We start from the raw sequence: 20,764 nt of genomic DNA, 5'->3' as shown, positions 1-20,764 counted from the left end.
GACATTCACCATTTGCTATGGGAATTGGTCAAAAATGTTACTGTCACACATTTTAATGTATCCTACTAAGACTTTATAATTATGTTTGGTCTTAAAAGACAAAATATAGAAATAATTGCTTCCCCAGAGAATGTGGCTTTCACTGCTGTGCCAATGATGTTGAGGATATCCATTTTATATTCTCTTCAATGATATGTTAAGAAATGTTGCTGCATCAATACCAAGATATTGGAATTACTTTTTTTGCATTTACTATGTTTTTCCAGTATTATTCTTGCCAATGTCCTATCACCTTTCTCCACTCACCACCACCATTATGAATCCCATTTTCTCAGCTACTGCTCTTTCGCTTTCACATCCAGAAACAGTTAGTGCCATCTTTTTCTATACATTAGAAAATATATTTCGTAGTGCCAATGATCACCTCTCCATGGTCATTGTCAAAGGAATTTACTCATCCATCCACTGTTGGAGATTCGCAACAGAATAATCTATTTCTTAGGAGAGCTTCCATAACTCCACAGATGCAGCACTGGTTTCCTTGAATCTCTCACTTTTAAGGGTGTCTCTCATTTTTCAAGTTGGGTCTTGCTCTGGGAATGTTTACTCCACTCTTTTTTGGACTAAAACATCCTTCTAATAATCTTTTATAAGTGTTTTTGTGTCCCAGGCATATACCTATTGTTGAAATTCATGATGTGAGACAAAGCTTTCACACAAACCAGGTTTCCAACATGAAAGTCATGCTGATAAAGAGATAAAAATGTTTTAATAATGCTTTCAAGAATGAAATATAGAAGTCAGGTCTGCAACCTAATAATCCTCCATTAGCTATTTTGTCTCTTGCACACATAGCATCTTTCTGCTTTCAGTACTTGGGATGGTTGCAGATTTTTAACTCATTTTGAGGTTTGAGGGTTTTGCTGTTGTTCTGTTGAAATTAGATACCAGGAAGAGAAGACCTCTTGAGTATACATTTATGATGATTGGTGAAGCAGTCAATCTGTATATTTATGCATTTTGATTTTTTGTTGGCTTTTTTCACTATTTCTAGATACTTAGCTGTGAAAATTGGTTTCTATACACTCTTGCCATTCAGATATTCATAACATGTTCATGTAAAGCAGTTCAAACAACTGAAAAAGTGGAAATACATGCTATTTTTTATTTCTCTAGTGAAAATACCTGCTATTTTTATAGCTTCTGCTAGATGCTCCTGCTGCTGCCTTTTTATATTACTGTCTGTAGAACAAATAAAGGGAGCAACCTGAACTAAGTGCACCACTTATTTTTCTTTAACTGTGAGCTTCTAAGAATAAATATTTCTGCATTCATCCATTGTTTTTGTCAAGAAGTCTTCATAATTAAGCCCCTGTGAGAGCCTTGCAGACATGAGGGCTAACAGAAATGTGTCCTCCACAGAACTGGTCATAGAAAGATGATGAGTTAAAATCTGACTGTCTGCCAAAGTGGAGTCCATGTTCTCCAGTACTATGAGTGAGGCCAAGTTCTACCTAACCTTGGTTCTGGTAGGAGAAGAAAGCTTGTCTGCTATGAAGGATAATTGAATGTATAATTATGGCATCATGGGTTGCCAGAAACAATACAAAAATAAAAGCTTTTTCTTAATGTGGATTTAAGAGTTGAGAAAATATAATCAAGCTGTTTGCAATAGCTCTAGGAACTGAAACTGTTAATGGTGTCTGTTATTTTTAATCTTTGAATTGTTTTATCAACAGATCAAGCTTCTCTAAAAAGCCTTCCTGATATCAGAAGAAAATTATTTTCTGCTTCAGTTCTAGAAGATCAAATTTTAGAGCTCATTTGCTGAAACTGCAGATGAGTTCAGGAGTTGTACTCCTGAACTCCTACAGGAGTTCAGGAGTTGTAGCAGATTTTCTCCATGTGAGCCACAATGTGATTTACATTTATATTTGCCACCAATCTTATTTTCTTTTTGTTTCTAATGTGTTTGCCCTGAAAAGCTAACTTGAAAACCTGTAATATATTTAAGTATTAGTGAAGAAAAGTGGGAAAAAAATGCTTGTGGAAACTTTTTGAAAGTTGCAATTTGTAAGAGATGGCAAGAATTTCAACAGATACTTGTTTGTCTTTAAGGTATGGCTGAGAATGCATATTTTTATGTGTGGAAATTTCCGTGGCTCTCCCTAAGCTCACAATAATGTGACAATTTTGATTAAGCATGAGCAGAGGCAGGAGAAAGTTGTAAGATCATTCACAGTGAGACTAGAGAATCATTTTGGTTGGAAGATCATCTTGTCCAAGACTCTTGCCTGAGTAAAAATGTAAAGAGTCTTAATATTTATCTTCTAAAACATACAAAAAAAACTCTGAATCATATGTATTTTGGTTACACAGACCATGTCTTGGGGTAGTTAAAAAGCTTGCAGTGTGCTACATTCCATTCTGCACTAAAAATAACATGAATTCAGGGAGGATGAGGTACCCTCTAGGCAGTAGTATAAGCAATTATGTTCAGGGCAAAAAGGCTCTGATCAAAATGTCAGGACAAGCTCTTCCTTCTGCAGTTGTTTCCATTTTCTTTGAAAAGAGTATAAGAAATTTTAAACCTCTTGAGTGTACTTGCAGATGCTTGTTTTTCTATTCTATGCATCTGATTATCATACCCTAAATGTTTATTTTGGGTCTATTTACCCTAAAAACATGGTATATATTTTTACTCTCTAATACAAGCAGCCTGTGATTTTGGAACTACACAGACATACACATATGTGCAAACCATTTCAGAATCATTAAAGTTTTTCTGCATTTCAGGTTCTGCAAATACTTTTGGTACACATGCATACGTCAATGCAGGTGTGCACACATGCACCCACACATAACAAACTTGTCAAATATGCAGAGTTTTTCAAAGTGATCAATTTTTACGGTTTGCAGAACAACAAGAAATCCCCTTTAATATTATTCCAATTTTATGAAAGTGCTGAATATATTCTCAGATCTTGAAAATGTATGTGTATGCCTTGTATTCTTCATTAAAACAAAATCCTTAAGTCCTCAACATGTTCAGTAGTGCCTCTAATCAGCTTCCTTCTGTTTAGCACTTTTTCCCCCCATTGAGCGTGTCTTAATTCCACAAAATTATTTTATCCATTTTCAGTAATGATACGGAGTAACTATATATCTTGTTTGTATTGGCATTGTTTTTTATTAATTGTTTGTAAACATTCAAACAATTAATACCTTGAATGTTTACATTCAGACAATTGTATTTACATTGTTTGAATGAAAATCCTTTCAGACCTCTACCCTAGAATAACTTCTCCTTAAGTATGGTGTTGCTTGGTATTCAACATGATGGTCACTGACATCAGAGGAAAGCCTCACATCCTAGTAACCCATAGCTTCATGCCTCTCTAATAGCTCCAGTTATATCACTAAATCACAGGCTCTTCTGAGCTGGAAGGGATTCACAAGGATCATCAAGTCCAACAGAGAATAGCCCATACTAGGATTGACCTGCAACCTTAGCATTATTGGCACTGTGCTCTATCATTATAAGTGTCACCTGAAAGTAGAGCCAATGCATTCACAATTGTTTGGCAGTTCCTTGTGACCAGTGATTGGTAGAATTTCACCATATACCTTTCTGGTTAAAAAAACCCAGTGCAAAATACCAAGACAAAAATTTATTATGAAGCTTACTGAGGAAGAATCTCTTGTCTTGGAATAAACCAACAGGTTTGCTGGACAAAGGCAAAGGTCTTCCTGGATCAATGTCTAGTTCCTGACAGTGGCCAGAAAAATATGTTTAGGAACTAACACAAGAAAACTGAAATCACAAAGTGGTATTTCTTTTCTCTGGTGGTATTTCATACTTGAGTGATAGTCACTTTCCAGTGTCCAATGTGGTGTATCTTTGTTTAGTAGTTCTTGATGGATTTTTTTCTTGCCTGTTATATCTATTTTCAAATCTGTATATATTCTAACATTTATTGCCTTCAGTAGCAAAGATAAATTTCAAAATGCACCTTGTGAAAAGATATTTCTCTTTCAACTAATGAGCCTTCCACTTGAATTTTTCACTTGATGCCCTCTAGCCTGTGATGTTCAGTCATTACAGTCAAATGCTTCTTCAGTGCTCTGTCTTCTACAGTGCCTGTTATTACTTTCTGTGCTTTCTCTCTTTCTGCACCTGTACATTTAACTTGAGAATCAGACCAAAGTTTCTTTTCACTAGGTGACTATTTTCAGTGGTCTCCTTTTTCAAGAAAATTTGGCTGTTAAAGTAACACATCTTAGAAAAATTCATGTTTCATTTTTCTTACAAACCCCCTCTTATTGTTGTTTATTCAAAGTAAATAAGTCAGCATGTGAAATTACTAGTCTAAAATTTCTGTAATATCTTTTCTTGAAGGTTTTATTGTTTTATTTTTGACAAGAATTCAAAATACGTAGTCCATAATAGCAAAATTACTAGGAAGTCCTGTCTCTCTGCATGCAGCTAGCTTGCTGATGCTTTACTGGTCCTGTTTTTCATGGACTTAATTTTTTGCTTTTTTGCTTTCCCTTTGTCTTTATTTGCTCTCCTCATATCTCTTTTCTGGTGAGGCAGTTTAGTATCTGAAAGCAAGGTGTTTATAGGAGCAGTCCAGGCCATCCAGATACAGTCCTTATTAATTCAGAAGACAGTTCTGATGTTGCTTCTGTTAATACCAATGAGTTTCACTATCCTGGTAATTATGTCATTTTGACAGACCTATTAACTCCTTTATTCAATGAGGAGCAAAACTGTACTTACACTTTATGACCCAATTTTACTTTTCAGTGTGAAGGAGCTTTTCTTCTCCTCTGCTCCCTTCTCCCCTGATTCTTATTAAGTAGAAGCAGAGCACATAGTTCACTACTGCTTTTAATTGATACCACAATGACAGGTCAAACAGTGGTAATTGGCTTTTCAGGTACATGGCTTCAAAAGCTATGATGAGTGATATCTCAGAACTGACATTTTGTCTGTCAGTAGAGGAGGAGCTGGAAAAGAGATTTGGGATGATGAACACATTTAGTCAGAATACATTGCCAGAGCCCTGTGCCTTTCACCCAGCACCTCCAGGCATTCAAAAAATCCAGGAAGATGCCACTGACAATTTCAGCAGTTGCATCACTTCCAAATTTTGTGTGCTGAGGCTTCAGCATTAAAGTGGGAGTTTCAGCATAGCGATTTTTCATGAACATATTGTGTGAACAAGGTGTTATAATTGGTATATCTAATTTAAACACATTTGGCATAGAATTTTATATATGTGAATTTGTGTGTGAAAATCAAGGAGCTTTTTTTAAACCTAGTTAGAGTTACTTGCCTCCAGAGTATTTTTATTCTGAGAACAGTGCTCGAGGTAATTCTAAATGGGAAATAACTATGAAATAGGATAAAAATGAAAAATTAGCTTTTTAATATATCTGATTCCATGTGAATGGATTTATAACAAGTTACAGGGAAGATAAGTGTCAAGCAAATTTCATTAACCAATGAAAAGTACAATAATGGTTCCACATTGAATTTTATGTACTACATAAAATGCATAAAATTCTTCTTTTCATCATAGAAGGAAGATACAATTTTCACAAAATTCAAGTTGGTCCCCTATTCCTGGGACATGTGAAAAACATTTAAATAGGCTTTATTTCAAAAGTAGTAAGCTTTACAGAGACTGTGTCAGTTTCTAGAAGATAAGTCAGCCTTTCGAGACTGGAAAATAAGGTCATCTGGAAATCTACTCATGCTAGACTGTTTCTTTTTTAATAACTAAGAAAGTTTTCAAAGTCCTTTGATGGCTGTAACTTCAAGACACCAGTGTTGTTTGCATTTTTTTCTACCTCTTACCTCATCTGTCACCTTTTTAAAAAACATCATCAATGGATCACAAATCCTGGGTGATATGTTTTATTTATAATGGTGAAAAAACACCTAAGTATTAATTCAGAAGTTGCTCATTCCTGGTATATGCAATCTGCCAAAAAAAACTCAAAAAATTATCCTGGAGAAATTTTTTATGGTATAAAATGGTATAAAATAGAGACCTTTGAATATTCTTGCCAAGGATCATGTTCAAAGCACACATTTTTTCAAGGAGGAGGGATGGGAGTTGTGTTTGCTGTGAATGTGGGAATAGCAGTAACAAAAATGTAAATGTAAGCTTCTGCTAGTTCATGTATATCACCAGGGAATAAAATGCTTACCTAGCTTTTATATCACCAGGAATTAATTTAATTTTTTTGTTTTAATCAGTTGATAGCAAAGGAAAATGCAAGTGATTGTCAGGACACGTAGGTAATTCTAGATGCTCCATCCTCTGAATTAAGGTACAGTCCTGCAGCAGTTTGGAATGACAAGTTTATGTAGAATTGCTAGTTATTTTATAGCAGTTGGATTCATGAAAATCCATGCTGAGTTTGCCTTTGTGCCCTTCTGTGCCACAGAGGTCTGCATTGCCTTTTCTGAACTGTGTTTTAGGCCCATTGGAGCCTGTGAATCTATGCACTTGTGTACACATTGTAATTAACTTCTGCATTCTTGAAAAAAAAGTAGCGACCTGGCCTCTGTATGAGATTTAATTCCTGCTTTGTTAAAAAGAGCTAGCAGCTTAGAAGGACTGATTAATTATCTTTTTCCTGCATTTTTTGGAACCAGAGTCTAAGACAGGCACTTCTTTTCCACTTAGAATTCAGAGGACTTCTCCTTCTATAGTTCCTCAAGAATGGACCAGCTACTCTTTTAAAAATGTGACAGAAGATGAGGAAGCCTGCAGGGTTTTCCTGCATAATATCCAGTGAGTGGGAGCACTATTTCGAAATGAAGGGAGAATTCTTACACATATTTTTCTCTTTAAAGAAACAGCCCATAACCACAAGAATACAAAGAAAAGAGCCTCCATCTCTTGTGAACAGGAATAACAGCACTCAGGACCCTGACTAAAATTTCATCAGCAAAATTGTGTGGGAGAAAGGGCAGCCAGTAATATCAAATTATTTCTGTTTTCATCTAGCCCAGTCAAGGTTTCTGAAGTAGTTAGGATCAATCAGCCTTTGTGACCTCCCAATTACCACTTGTATAGGTTTGTCTCTGTATGTCCTTTAGTAAAATAAATCTTCTATCTGAATTTCTGTACTGGAAAAATACTGTGTAACTGTAATGTATGTAAAACTCAGGCCACTTCTGTCAAGTTAAATGTTCTGCCTCTAGTTCTAAATGAGCAAACCAGCCATCCACAAAAAGGCAAGGGGCAGCTAATTTGTGCTAAGACAAAAGCCTCTCCTGTTTAAGGAAATGTCCTGGATCTTGGCCTCAGCTACTTCTGTGAATTTTTTCTCAACTTCAGTTGCATTTTCTAAATAAGGATATTTGATTGTAAAAATTACTCCACTATGTGGATGGCAAATACTCAAATCTAAGTTGTATTCATTATCTTCTCAGAGAATCTATTAGAACCCAGTAATGATTTGGAAAAAAGTACAAGTTATTAAGAGATGATGTATACCTATGCACAACAGTAAAGCTGAAGAACATAATTATCTGTTGTCCCGCAGTTCATAGCTATCAGCAAATCATAGAATCACATAAAAGTCTATGCTGGAAGGGATTTCTGAAGAGCGCCTAGTCCAACCTGTTTTGAGAACAGGACATTAGATGAGGTTACACTGAGTCCTATCAGGTAAGCTCCTGGACATCTCCAGTGATAAAATTTCCTTGGCTTGTCAGCAAATGACTTATTCTTTGCTTCCTGTCTTGTGACTAGGCCTCTTTGTGAAGAGTGTTCCTTTATATTCTCTAGAACTACATTACAGAAGAAATTTCTTCAGGCCCTCCACAGACCCTCTCCAATGTGGCAATCCCAAACAAATCAAATTACATGGAGATCAGATCAAGTGTACAGCTACATGCATATTTAGCTGAATACATTTAAGGAAACAAATGCACATCATAATGGTATTTATAATAAAAGCACTTGGAAAAAAAGTCTTAAAAATGTACTGTGCACTGTGGTTGATGTTTGCTTACTCTTGTGAATAAGAGCAAGAATAATGAACTCATTATCACATTTGGAACTCATGTAAGTGAGTTTTTAGGAATATTTATCTGGTGTCTCGTCTGAATTGTGTTCTATGTTTCAAATGAAACATTCTTGTCCTAACTACAGTATGTTATCTTTTTGGTCTTTGTAGAGATCATTTGTGTGTAAGAAGATATGGTAATATTGGCCTGTGCCAGCTATCCATTTACAAGGGTGTCCAAACACACTATAGCACACCTTAAAAGAAGGAAACATAGGTTTGCATTGCCACAGCCAACAAAATGTCATCTGCTGCACAAGCACCTAAATCACAGTCTGTGATAAATATTTTTGAGCATCTACACAAAACTTTTTCCACCTCAAGCAGCACAATTCATATGGGTCACGTAGGTTGAATTTGAAAATCGGAATCATGTTCACATACCAAAGGTACATGGTGAGGTTTAACCCCAGCCACACAGTTGCTACTTCACTTTAAGAATCAGAAGAATAAAAGAGAGAAAATTCATGAGACACAGATGGTTTAATAGGTAAAGAAAAACTTTCAAGCAAAGCAAAATAAGGATTCATTCACTATTTCCCATGGGCAGGAAGGTGCACAGTCATCCCTAGGAAAGCAATCTTCCATCACATGTAATGGTGACATGGGAAAAAAGACACCATCATTCCAAACAACCCCCCATTCTTCTTCTTTCCCCAGATTTATATACTGAGCATGATGCCATATGGTTTGAAATATCCCTTTGGTCAGCTGGGGTCAGCTCCCAACCTCTTGTGCATCCCAGCCTCCTCACTGGTGGAGTGGGGTGAGAGGCAGAAGAGACCTTGATTCTTTTGAAGTGCTGCACAGTGATAAGGAAAACATCCCTATGTTGTCAGCACTGCTTGCAGTGAGGATGCAAAACACAGCCCCATGTCAGCCACTATGAAGGAAATTACCTTTACCCCAGCCAAAACCACAGTGTGTGTTTCCTACCATGCAGATGAAATTAAGTAGTGAGTCAAGTTGGATATGCCTTCTGTCCCTTCCAGTTTAATGATGGTCTAGCTCATGTAATACCCCATACAATGCATAGAGCAGCCTATACAAATCACATGGAATAAAAGTTTTGCATGTATGGGAAAAGTTTCAGGCTTTCTATACTTAGGTACAAAGAAGACCTAGATAAAAGTTATCTTCCATGTTAAACTGTGGGCAGGGACATACACATTCTCTGCAGATTGAATCATTTAGCCCTATGACCTCTCTGCTCTTCAGCATTTTAAATACCTCTCACTGTCTGTATCCTGATAGAAAGTCAAGTTGATGACTTCCTCAGTCAATCATGACCTGGTTCACTGAGTGTCTTCAGCTCTTTTATACGTAAATGGGAGATGGCTGTGGTGAGAACCTTTGAAAGTCTGCCCCCAAAATTACCATTTCCCAGATTGGCTCTGTCTTCCAGTGAACCTGGCAGGGCAGATGAAGATGTGTGTCTCAGCTACATTTATGTAAGGACCATTTGCAAAGCTACCTCTAGGATCTTCCTTTCTGTAGACACTAGAATAGGAAAGCAAATGTCAAGAGTCTCTGGGTTGTCTTGTAATAGTAATTTGTTTGCTTCCCATGCAGAAGCACCCTTTCAGACTGTAATGTATTTTACCCTGAATTTTGAAGATGAACACATTTTAACTAGTCAATATTGAATGTTTACATTTGTACAGAGCAGAAGTCATACATCTTGTGCTTTTGTTCACTTGATAATATTTTAGTTGCTTGTTCTTCATCACATATATTGTTCATAACAAATAATGATACCTAGTTTACATGAAGTTCCAAGTTTCCCCTGGTGAAATGGAGCATGTAATGCATTTTCTATTATAATGGATATTTTTTGGTAACTCACTAACCTTTGGATAGAAACAAAAATGTGTCTGCTACTTATGCCAAGAGAAAAATAGTGAATATGAAAATTTTATTTTTCATGTTCATTATGGCATTATATGTGAAATAGCTATTAAAATAAGAGTTAGGCATGTTAGCATTAAATTTATGTTTCATTTTCATTGTCTATTTTAAACTATTTGTCAAAATTTGTACCTACCCCTAAACTGTTTTAAAATATAGGCGTGGTTTATCTTATCTAAGATAAGATAAAAGTTGACAGCATTAGGTCAATGGTTTGACTCTGTGCTCTTTGAGGGCTTTTTCAATCTAAATGATTCTATGAATCTATAAACTATTTCATCTTCCTTACACTAGAGCATCTTCTCAAAGATAGTAATTTAGCTAATCTGCATCAAGAGAGAAAGCTGTCCAGGACATGCTCTCTGTCCTTATAGCTGGCCAGCTGGCACAGCCTGGCTTGTGCATACAGCAAAGTTATTTTCCTCTCCCAAAACCAGCTACCATTTAAATGAAAGTGCCCATACTGCCTACAGGGAACATTCCCAGCTGGAATAAGTGCCAAACTCAGACATGATCAGGGAGAGTGCTACTGGCCAAGGCAAAAAGCGTGCAGGCATTCTTGCTAACAGTATAGCACAGTGGGGGATCTCACTCCAGTTCTTAGGCCCATACCCCACGCTATTGGCACAGGTGTACCCTGCCCCTGTATCCAGTGAAGCAGTGACCCTGAGGTGACAGTCCATCTGGCTTCTCTCACGTATGTGTTAGTATAGGATGAGCCAATATCTGGAGACTCCTCTTCCAGCTGCATAGAAGTGCCTAGAAGATTGTACCATTTGCTTCCCATCTAGAGGACTGTCATTAGCTGAGATGAATGCCATCATAGATGCTGTGGCCTGGATTCATCCTGCCTAACACTGGAATTCAGGCAGCTGATTTAAACATACTGGATTCAAGTTCCCTATTTAGTCAATGGAAACAAAGTAAACATGTGAAATAAATAGCCAACCCAAGATCTGAACTGACCTCTACAAGTGTCTCTTCTTCACTTTTGCCTATAAAAAGACATAACTAAATGAATTTAGATGGCTACTTTGGTCTAAAGGCAGAATCTGGTTGCCAAATTGACCTGTTGAATCTGGTTGACCAGTTGAATCTGGTCTGGTAAGCCTATTCCTGGGTCCTGATTACAAACTCTGACTGGACAGAATCTTGGATTGCCCATTTTCCTTTAACTGTATAATACTTGCCCCTGCAGAGGCAAAAATATTTGGAAATAAGGCTAAAGTGTAAACCATGTAACAATTTTTGGTAGTCTGTAGTTGATATGAAGTAATAGCTCTGAAAAATTTATCCTCTTTACCTCAGCTGATCACAGAGAAACTATGAAAATTAGGATTCCTGTCTTCTTTTAGATAAACAGACTATATCTTCCCGAATTTTGCTAGATAAATTTTCCACTATTTGAATTTGAATCATATCTTGTCAGCAGCATTTTTTCCTGAAGAACTGATAGGAGCTACAGTTATTGGAAGGAAGTTATTAAAAATCACACATTTGTGAAATCTTACTCAATATCTGTTAAATTTGGAAGACCTAATGCAAAACTTAGAAAAGTTATCTAAATTATTTGCTAGGGTATAGCAGTTACAGTACCAAACCATACTACACATAGCATATAAACCTTGTTGCAGAGAGAATTTGTTTATTAAGGAAACAGATCTTGTGCCTATGGGAAATGCATGTAGTCTGGTTCCTCCATCTGTCAGGAACTTTTTCAGTTTATTTTACTCTTATTTTATCAACAGTGCAGTCTCTACTCTGAATGCCAGCACCACTGTGATCATAGCTTCTGGTATATTTCACTGAAAATTCCTGATGGCAATGCTGAACACAGTTAAAATCAGTTTGGGTTTTGTTTAACCATACCTACATGGGAGAATTTTTTACTGCTTGCAACATCCCCTTTGTTTTGGTGAACCCAAAGGGGGAAATTCACTACTGGATATATCTAAGCAGTAAAAGAGGACAAGAGAGCAAGCTTAAACGTACCTTGTCTGTGCACACTGCAAAACTCTTCCCTCAGTGCTGGCTCTCTCCTGTAGCTCCTGGTACTTTATTCCAGATAATGCTTTGATATAGTTCAAGTAGTATTTTAATTGAGAGACTGCTTTCAAAGAAAGAAGAGACAAGGCTCCACCAGGTTGGATTCTGAGACACACAAATCTGTAGTGCTCTCCCACCTGCCGCCAAACTGCCTCTCAGTGAGGCAATGTCATCCTACAGAGGTTCTGTGCAGAATTCCACAAAAAAGCTCACATGTAACTGCATGTGACTACATGTGACATGTAACTACATGTAACTACAGTTTCAGATGCCTTGAAGAATTGAAAAAGCTGGAGAAAAATAACTGGTGTAATTATCTCCAGGGTCACCACACAGGGCCTAGAAGAACCAAGAGGCAAATATTATGGCTTGAAATCACCATATGACTTTAGGCAAAGGGTTAGGCTTTTGTCATTCTTTTGTATAGCACTGTAGACATACTAATAAGATCTACACTTCAGAAATACTTCTTTTTGACACTGTGCATGTTAGTTTTACCCAAATTCTATTTATCCAATTTTTTTCATTAACTTCCAAGTTGATTTTACCTTGCTTTTATTTCATAATGCAGGTCGCTAAAACAAAATCAACATTTTTCTTCATTGTAAATGAAGAAATTGCAGGTGCTAATAACGTTAACTGAACATATGATTTGTGTTGAATTTTAAATCAAATGCAAGTACAAAAATGTTGTTACAATGTGATGCCAAATCTGAGAGTGCAATGTGACAGCTTACCCATATGCATATCTTCTTTTAATATAGCTCATTCATGTCCAAAAGTCTGCCAGATTCACAGGATTTCAGAATAACAGAAAGGAGAAAAGAATCTCGTTTAATCTGCTTTTCTGATTTTTAGTTTTTTAATTAATGTAATTTAATGCTAATAACTTGGGTTTCATTCAAAGCTCCTTTTGACAAGCCAAAGGTGATGGTAAATCTGAGAACTTGTATAAATGAATAAATAATTCTGCAAAGCTGTTGGTTGAATGCTGGTATCAGTTTGTAATATCTTTCACCAATGTGCACTCTGTGCTCAAAGTCTCTGGTCTTGGAACACATGATATCCTGCTAAGCATGCAATGTAGGTATTGTATTCTGGATGTATTAGTTTTATTCTGGATGTATTCATTTTATTCTTCAAATACAGCCCCTAAAGTAGATTTGCAGTGAAAAATGTTGATATTTAGCAGTGCCTTGTAATGTACCAAACAATATTAATTTTAAATCTCCTGCTAGTGAAACCTCCTGAACTTTGGCTAAAGGTTTGAACTTTTCAGTCACCATGAAAATATTCTGGGCAGCTGGCCAGTTTTTAAGTAGGTTGTGTGGACATCAGTGGCAAACCTTTTAATTTGGAATTATTCATTTCAGACTGTCAACTAAAATGAAAGCATTAGAGCATTGCTGTATTTTTTTTAATAATTTGATTTCATTGAAATACTTACAGAGCGTTTAAGTGAATTTCACATACACTTGCCTCATACACCATATGAAAACTGCATCTTTCACTCTTTCAGTTTTGCTCGTTACTTGCTCCTCTTCCATGATGAAAACTAAATGAAAAGAGAACAAAACAAAAAGTTATCTTACCCTTTACATATGGTTAATTCTGTATCCCCTTTAGTATGTTCTTACCAAAGTGTTGATATCTTAGAAGCTCACTGACTGTATTAAATTTGAGCTTTTTGTTTGTTTTGGAAAGATCAATACTTTTGAGATTGTTTCTGTCCCTAAATGCAAATCAGTGATATTAAGAAATACTCATGTTAGTTTGCTCTTTGAACTGTTCAAGTCATCTTGTTCATATTACCAGACCCTGGAGAGCACTCCCACCTTTCAGACCATCAGCTCCCACCTGAGAAAATCATGAGAGTTCTTAATGTGTAGACACTTTTCACATCCTACTTCCACAAGAGAGGATGCCAGCTGGAGGGGTGGTGTGACACTGCCTTGCATTCACCTGAATATCTGAAATGCAATGTGGCATGTTTCTTCTGCCAAACACAGGGATTATGGAAATGCAGCTCTCCTAATCAGCTCCTGATGATTGTCTCATTCCAATTCTCTAAGTGATTTTTCAGCAACTCTGGTATTAAAGGAGTTGCAGTATGTACTTTAAAAGAGCTCAGTACTTTCACCCTGACCACATTTACAGTGATTTCTATTTGGATGACCTTTTCTCTCATGCACAGTCATTACCTGCTGTCTCCTTTATTGGTGCCCTGCCTTTCTCAGTCTTCCACTTTTACCACCACTCCTCCTACTGTGTGTATTTAGGACAACCACTTAAAAGTTCTCTTCATTTCTAAGGGACCAGATCTTAATTATACCAAAGGTGACTTTGGCAATCACATTTTTGTAAGGAAGCCTTGAAGTCAAAAATAAATTTACAACTGAAGCTGCAATAAGTAGGATGAGTAAGACTATACCACGTGACACCTGGGCCATTGGGGAGAATTGGGACAATAAAGCATTGTCTGTTGCCACCCCATTCACAGTGTGTCCAGGTCAGAAGGGTTTTCTTCGGAAGAGATTCAGTCTCAGACTGGACTATCTGTCCCATCACACATGGGATTCGAAGCCACCCTAAGGACCAGCCATTGCTTGGGATCCTTAAGCCCAGACTGCATTTTTGTGTAACCAAGGTGGAGCCTGTGGTTTTGCTTCCTCCAAGAAGAATCTGGTTTGCTTACCAGCACAGCACATAAACTCAACCAGAAAACAAAAAGTGTTGATTCAGATTTCAAACTGCTCCAAACCAAATGGAGACATGGCCATAATGCCTTTCTGTGAGAAAAGGATCACACAAACATTCTCTTCACATTCTCTTCAGCTTTTCGTCACAGCTGTCTTTTTGATTGATCTAAGACAATTATGTGAACAGACCAGGGAGAGCTTGGTGTTCAGGGACCTGTAAGTATTATTCAAACAACCACAGGAATCCAAAATTAAAATATCCTCTCTGACATTTCTCACCATTTAGGTGATATTTGGAAAAGTGCATCTGATATGTGTTCAGAGTGGACAGTCGTACTGTATGCTTTGTGCCATTAAATCTGCTCTTGTGAGCTCAAGCAGCATGTAAGTAGTGAGATAGACAAAAATTTCTTCAATGGCTTTACAGATGTTAAATTTTTTAACTATCCACAGGAGAATTTAGCCAGGCCAGCCTGACAAAATATTGTTGAGCATTTCCAATAGGCTCTTGGGCTGCAGATGGAGGATGTGCAGAGCAAATCACGCCAGTGTGCATTTCCTTATCAATAGTAGAAGTAGTAAATAAAATATTAAAATCATAGAGAAGAATGTCCGGATATTTTATTTGAGTTGATTGGGTTATTTGGGTCTAGCTGTTGCTAGAATGTTGTTCATTCTGCACCATCATAGTCCCATTTCAAGTAATCCTGTACCTTTAAAAATCTGTGTTTGTCAGGTGTTAGAGAAAGTTGAAATATAAAGGTTCTAAGCAGCAATACAAAACAGTATGTGTGTCATGTGGAGCAACAATTACACCCTAAGTGCACGGAGAAGAACTCAGGGAAGCTAAATGCCTCACACTCACCAATATGTAATATTAGCACAGCTTGAGTAATTGGAGATATTCTATAGAACTACCTTGACTTTAGGTTATTTTAAAGTCTATCTTAAATCATTCTCCTATCCCCTTCGTTACCTTTTGAACTACAGTTTTCTGCTTTCAGGCTCTCTGTGCTCTGTTTCTGCACTTAGACTTCAAACAGCATTGCGGTGCTTTCTATTCTGTATACACTGACTTATGAAAACAGGAGTTCATAGCTGTCTGTGCTGAAAATACGCATATTTATGCAATGTTTTCTTATTGAAAAACAAGTATCAGAATCTGGAAACCTTTTTTTCCTCTAAAAATAATCCCTTCCCAAAGCTTTCAACAGTACAGTGTTGCAGAAAAGCCCTGTTAGATTATCCAATTAATTTCCTTTTCAGGGAAAGATCTCTTTTGGCAGTACTCTGGCATTTCAGGGGTTCTGGCTAGTCTGATTTTGAAATGATTAAGGCACTTCCCTCTGGAGATCTCTCTGAATGCTCACATATATAACCATAAGGCTGAATATCATTTTCTCATTCCTTTATTTGGTGTACACTATTGTATTTTGAAGTAATTTATTTTCAAATATTTCTTACATAAATTTACTTCATCACCCCTGCTCTTACTTTATCAGTTATGGTAGATGGGGAGTAAATAATAGGACCCTTTAGTCTTTCTCTTCTTTTTTCTCTCTTGTCCCAGTTGGTTAACACAACCCTCCCCTGGTTCATGACTCTCCTCAGCACTATTTTGTCTTGTCAGTGAAAAAACAGTAAAATAGCACTTAGAAATTAATGCATACCCAGATATGTTCTCTTCAAGCAGCACGGCGATAAGCTGGGAACTTCTGTATCATTTTTCATACCTGTGTAATATCTAACCAACAGAGCTTGGTTGTGAACATAACCTTTGGCTGGTAATGCAGTTGGTGCCCAAACTGGCCTTTTGATGCTGTATTGAAGTCCAAGTTCTTGTTTAGTTTCTGATCTTATTCTTTATCTAGAATTTTCTCAGTCTCTTATTTCCCGTTTCTAAAGTGTCCCTCTCGTTGTCCAATGTGACATTTGCAGCTCTTCACATTTTAATATCATATGCACTAATGTCATAATTTCTTCCTTTTAAGGATCATTAATAGAGCAATGAAACAGGACTGGACACAATACAGATTTATGGAACATTTCCCTTTTATTCTGAATCAGCTTTACCATTAATCATTAGTCTTTGTTTGTAGCTGTTCAGTTTTCTGCATTTTTCAGCCCACGTGACAACTTCTATCCAACTGAATATGAGTTGATTTTCAGTTTAAGCTGTCCTGTGGCTGGAAGTGGTGGTGTGGCTGATAGCATGACAGTGCAGCAGAGCAGTTTTTCTTCTATAGCATGCTGTGGGAGCATGCATTTCACTAGGCAGGGCAAGTGAGAATTAAAGCTTTACTTGAATTCCTAGACAATTGCCCCTGGTAAAAATCTGTAGCTGATGTCTATCAACAGTATCCTCTGCAGATGCTGATGGTGAAAATGTCTTTTAAAATTTAAGCTTCTAATCCTTTGCTTACAATCAGGGATGAGAAGAAGAATTGGAATTTCACTTGGATGCTTGCTGAAATAGTATACAATACACATGCAGTTTAAAATAAATGTGAAAATTAATTTCACTGCTTCTTTTTAACTTGGTATTTTGTTTCAATAACATGCCTGAATTGCAACATAAGATAATCAGTGTTCAGGAATCATATCTCTATATCATATCTATTTATCTTATTTATTTAGCCATCACTTGTCCATGTAGATATATGTATCTGCCTTTTCTGTATTTGGATGAGTGATATTCCATTGAATGACTGGTTTTGGGTAATTATTTGTTATGTGATTTGCCGTCGCTGAGTATCACTGATGTATGTGGATTCTTTTGAGTTCTTTGTCATTACTTAAATATTCATCTAAATGTAATTGTCCTGTTATTTTGTGTTCTGGAATCTGGATTCTCTTAAAATTTCTTGCCTTTTAAAGTGCTGTGTTGTCTCTGCGTATCAGAGAGCTGTCAGCATATACAGAAAGATGTGCCTTATAAGAAAAAGGTCTTGGGTGTTTATTTGAGCAAAGTGTTAGAATCTATGAAGAAAACATAGAAATAAGCATATTGAATAGGGCACAAATATGCTTTTTATTTTAAAATTAAAATTATTAGTAATCATCCCATTTGATGTCTTTCAGTTAAAGGCATGGTATTGTTAGGCATTTGTAATCTAGCACAAGAAACTAACACGTATCAAATTTACCTTCTGTAGGTCTTTGCTGCCATCTTCTGTTCCTTTAAATAATTGCCGTTGTTATTTGAATTCTGAAACATGAGTGGGATATTACAGAGCAAAATTTCCCTTTCTGTTATTGTTGTTTATCTCTTTGTTTTCAGCTAAAGCAAAGTGAAGCTAATGCAGATACAAAGGAGAAGCTTCCCTTGCGTCTACGCATCTTTGAAAAATTTCCAAACAGGCCACAAATGGTGAAAATCTCGAAGCTTCCTTCAGATTTTACAGTTCCAAAAATAAGGTATTGAAATATTTCCTTTGCTAGCATGCTGTAAAGTTTTCTGGGGTCACATAACACCCAAAATATTTAACATTTTTTTTATTGTGTTAGACAGGTAGTTCAGAAAATGAAAAATTAAACAGAATTAACATAGACATTCAAAAGATGTAGCATTTTGGATAAACCTCATTTTTCTCATTTGGGGAAAACCAATCCTAGCATTCCTTATACCATATTGATGAAAGCAGCTAGATTGATCAGAACTGACACAAGTACAATATAATTGAAAAGTGTGTTGTTTCTCGTCTTTCCTTTGCATTTTAGTTTCATGGCTCAATAGATGACTAGCAGTCTAATGGATTCTCATGTAGGTTTTTAAAGCCAGTGTGAAATGGCAGCAAATCGTTAGAGAGGATTAAACAGACCATCTAATACCAGTTAGCCTGTGATGACCTTGTCCCGTATTTGTATTTGTGTGGTGACCTCTTTCCTGTGAAATTCACCTTAACTAAAGATCGGATGCTCAGTGATCTGCTAGATCATTCTTTACTGTGAGGGTAGTGAGGCACTGGGACAGGTTGCTCAGAGAAGCTGTGTGGGTGGTCCACCCCTGGATGTGTTCAAGGCCAAGATGGATGAAGCTCTGAACAACCTGGTCTAGTGGAAGGTATCCCTGCCCATGGCAGGCAGAGTGGAACAAGATGAACTCTAAGGTCCCTTCCAAACCAAACCATTCTGTAAACCTTTGATCATCAGTTAGAGTACAGTTACCTTTCCTTAGTGTCAAAAAAGTGTGACAGAAATCCAAGGGCTGCTTTAGCATATACAGGCTGCAAAGTCTGCAGAAACGCCACAAGCTGGCTGAACAGATCCTCTCCATGCCCGTGTCAATATCCTCAACAAGCACATGCCAGAAGAGAGTTTGATGTGAAGGATCACTGCCATTGTTCTGAGTTTACCAAGGTTACATTTCTTTTGATTAAATTCACAAGGAAGCTAAGTTTATTGCTTTGACCTGTTTGTAGTACCTTATCTGAACAAAAGGAATAATGCTGGTCAGAAGGGTCAGGAAAAGCAGCCTTCCAGACCTCAAGAAAATAATCACAGATGTTTTAGTATCAAAGTACCCTTTTGTTATATATGGAGGGTGTTTTTCTCCTAGTCTTAGTAGTTTTTGGTATTTCTTTCTAGTTGTGTTTTTCCCAGCATATTCTGTACTCACTCCTGATCCTATTAACTACTGAAACAGACTTCAAACAAGCACTAGCAAATCATATCTTTAAATCTGAAGCTATTGTACTATGTAGCAATATCTCTCCAGAGAAAAATTAGTTTTGACATAGTTCACACTGAAAGAGGCAACTCTACTGAACCTAAAATATGGCAAGATGAATGTATATTTGTTGTGAACAGAAATGCTTCTGCTTTTTAAACATGGCATATGTGAGGCACAGAATTGCTGAAGCGCCTTAATACTGACATTCAAAGCGGTTATATGAACAGATGTTGTTTGAAATCTTCAAGAACAAATTTCATGCAGAGAGTATGTTTCCTTTGGATTATATCAGCATTTGATTTACATTGAAGTAACAACTTGCTGCTTAATGAGCTCAAAAGAGCTGAAAACTGCAAAAGGCACTTGAAATATTTAGCACTTTAATTGGTAAATAAATAAATAATAAAAGCAATTTTTTTTTTAACCTACATGCAAGGGATCCAACTCACAATTCAGTTATGGGTTTCTTTAATAAATGAATTCAGGTGTTGTCAGTTGTTCTGGCACTCTGTTCATTTATGCATCTATACCCCAGTACAACTTTTTCTCATGAGTTTATGCATCTCAGCACTAAAGGATTTTGACATGTTAGAAGGAAAACCAAATATTAACTCTTCTTGGGGTTTTAATGTGTCAATATCCTCTATTTGTTCCCAAGGGAAAGTTTTATGAAGCAGTTTATTGATCGCCAGCAACAAGATACCAGCTGTTTGCTGCGAAGACTTCCTTCAGCATCTTCTTCCTCATGTGACCACTCTAAAAGATCAGCAATTGAAGAAAATAGATATATTGATCAAAAGGTAAATCAAGAGTATAGGGTAATATATAACTTGCCTAGAGTATTGTGAGAAAAGGAATCAGATTATTCAGTTTGTCAAACAACATCAAAACTGAATAGAAGCTAGGATGATTGAACATAGGCTAAACAATTATGTTTCATTCAGCCTAAAACAGACATCATAGCAGATCCTTTTCTGGTTTAAATTTTCCCATCTCCTTTGAATTCAAAATTCAATATTTGATACATTAGTTGTTTAATGCGTGCATCATCTGAAGCAGTTTTTTTGAAACTGTTCTGCTGTTAATCACTGAGAAGCTAGTGGAGAATTAGTTTCTGAATATCACATTGGATTTTTGAGTGTCTTGATACTATTGGAACCTTTAAAATACACTTAACTGAAGGAAGTGTGGAGGAAGTGTGAAGGAAGGAATAGAGCCTAAATGGACATCATCTACTTTAACAAGCAGAGCGTAAAAATTGTATAAGTTATTAATATCTCTGTGTAATCACTGAAGATGAGTAAAAATTTTAAAATTACTCTAATTATTTAGAAGATATTACCCA

At 36.6% G+C, this 20,764-nt stretch overlaps 1 protein-coding gene across 5 annotated transcripts in view; it reads left to right on the top strand.

Annotated features, from left to right (window-relative positions):
- Window positions 1–20,764, top strand: part of NALCN (sodium leak channel, non-selective) — a 231,773-nt gene that overhangs the window by 154,155 nt on the left and 56,854 nt on the right. For all 5 annotated transcript variants that reach the window (XM_021530247.2, XM_021530244.2, XM_021530245.2 and 2 more), the window contains 2 exons: window positions 18,028–18,164; window positions 20,078–20,219. In XM_021530247.2, coding sequence (XP_021385922.2) covers window positions 18,028–18,164; window positions 20,078–20,219 — 279 coding nt within the window. The remainder of the gene's footprint in view (window positions 1–18,027; window positions 18,165–20,077; window positions 20,220–20,764) is intronic.

The sequence above is a fragment of the Lonchura striata genome, chromosome 2 (assembly GCF_046129695.1).
Source record: "Lonchura striata isolate bLonStr1 chromosome 2, bLonStr1.mat, whole genome shotgun sequence".
Lineage (NCBI taxonomy): Eukaryota > Metazoa > Chordata > Aves > Passeriformes > Estrildidae > Lonchura > Lonchura striata.
This window is presented reverse-complemented; position numbering and strand designations above follow the sequence as displayed.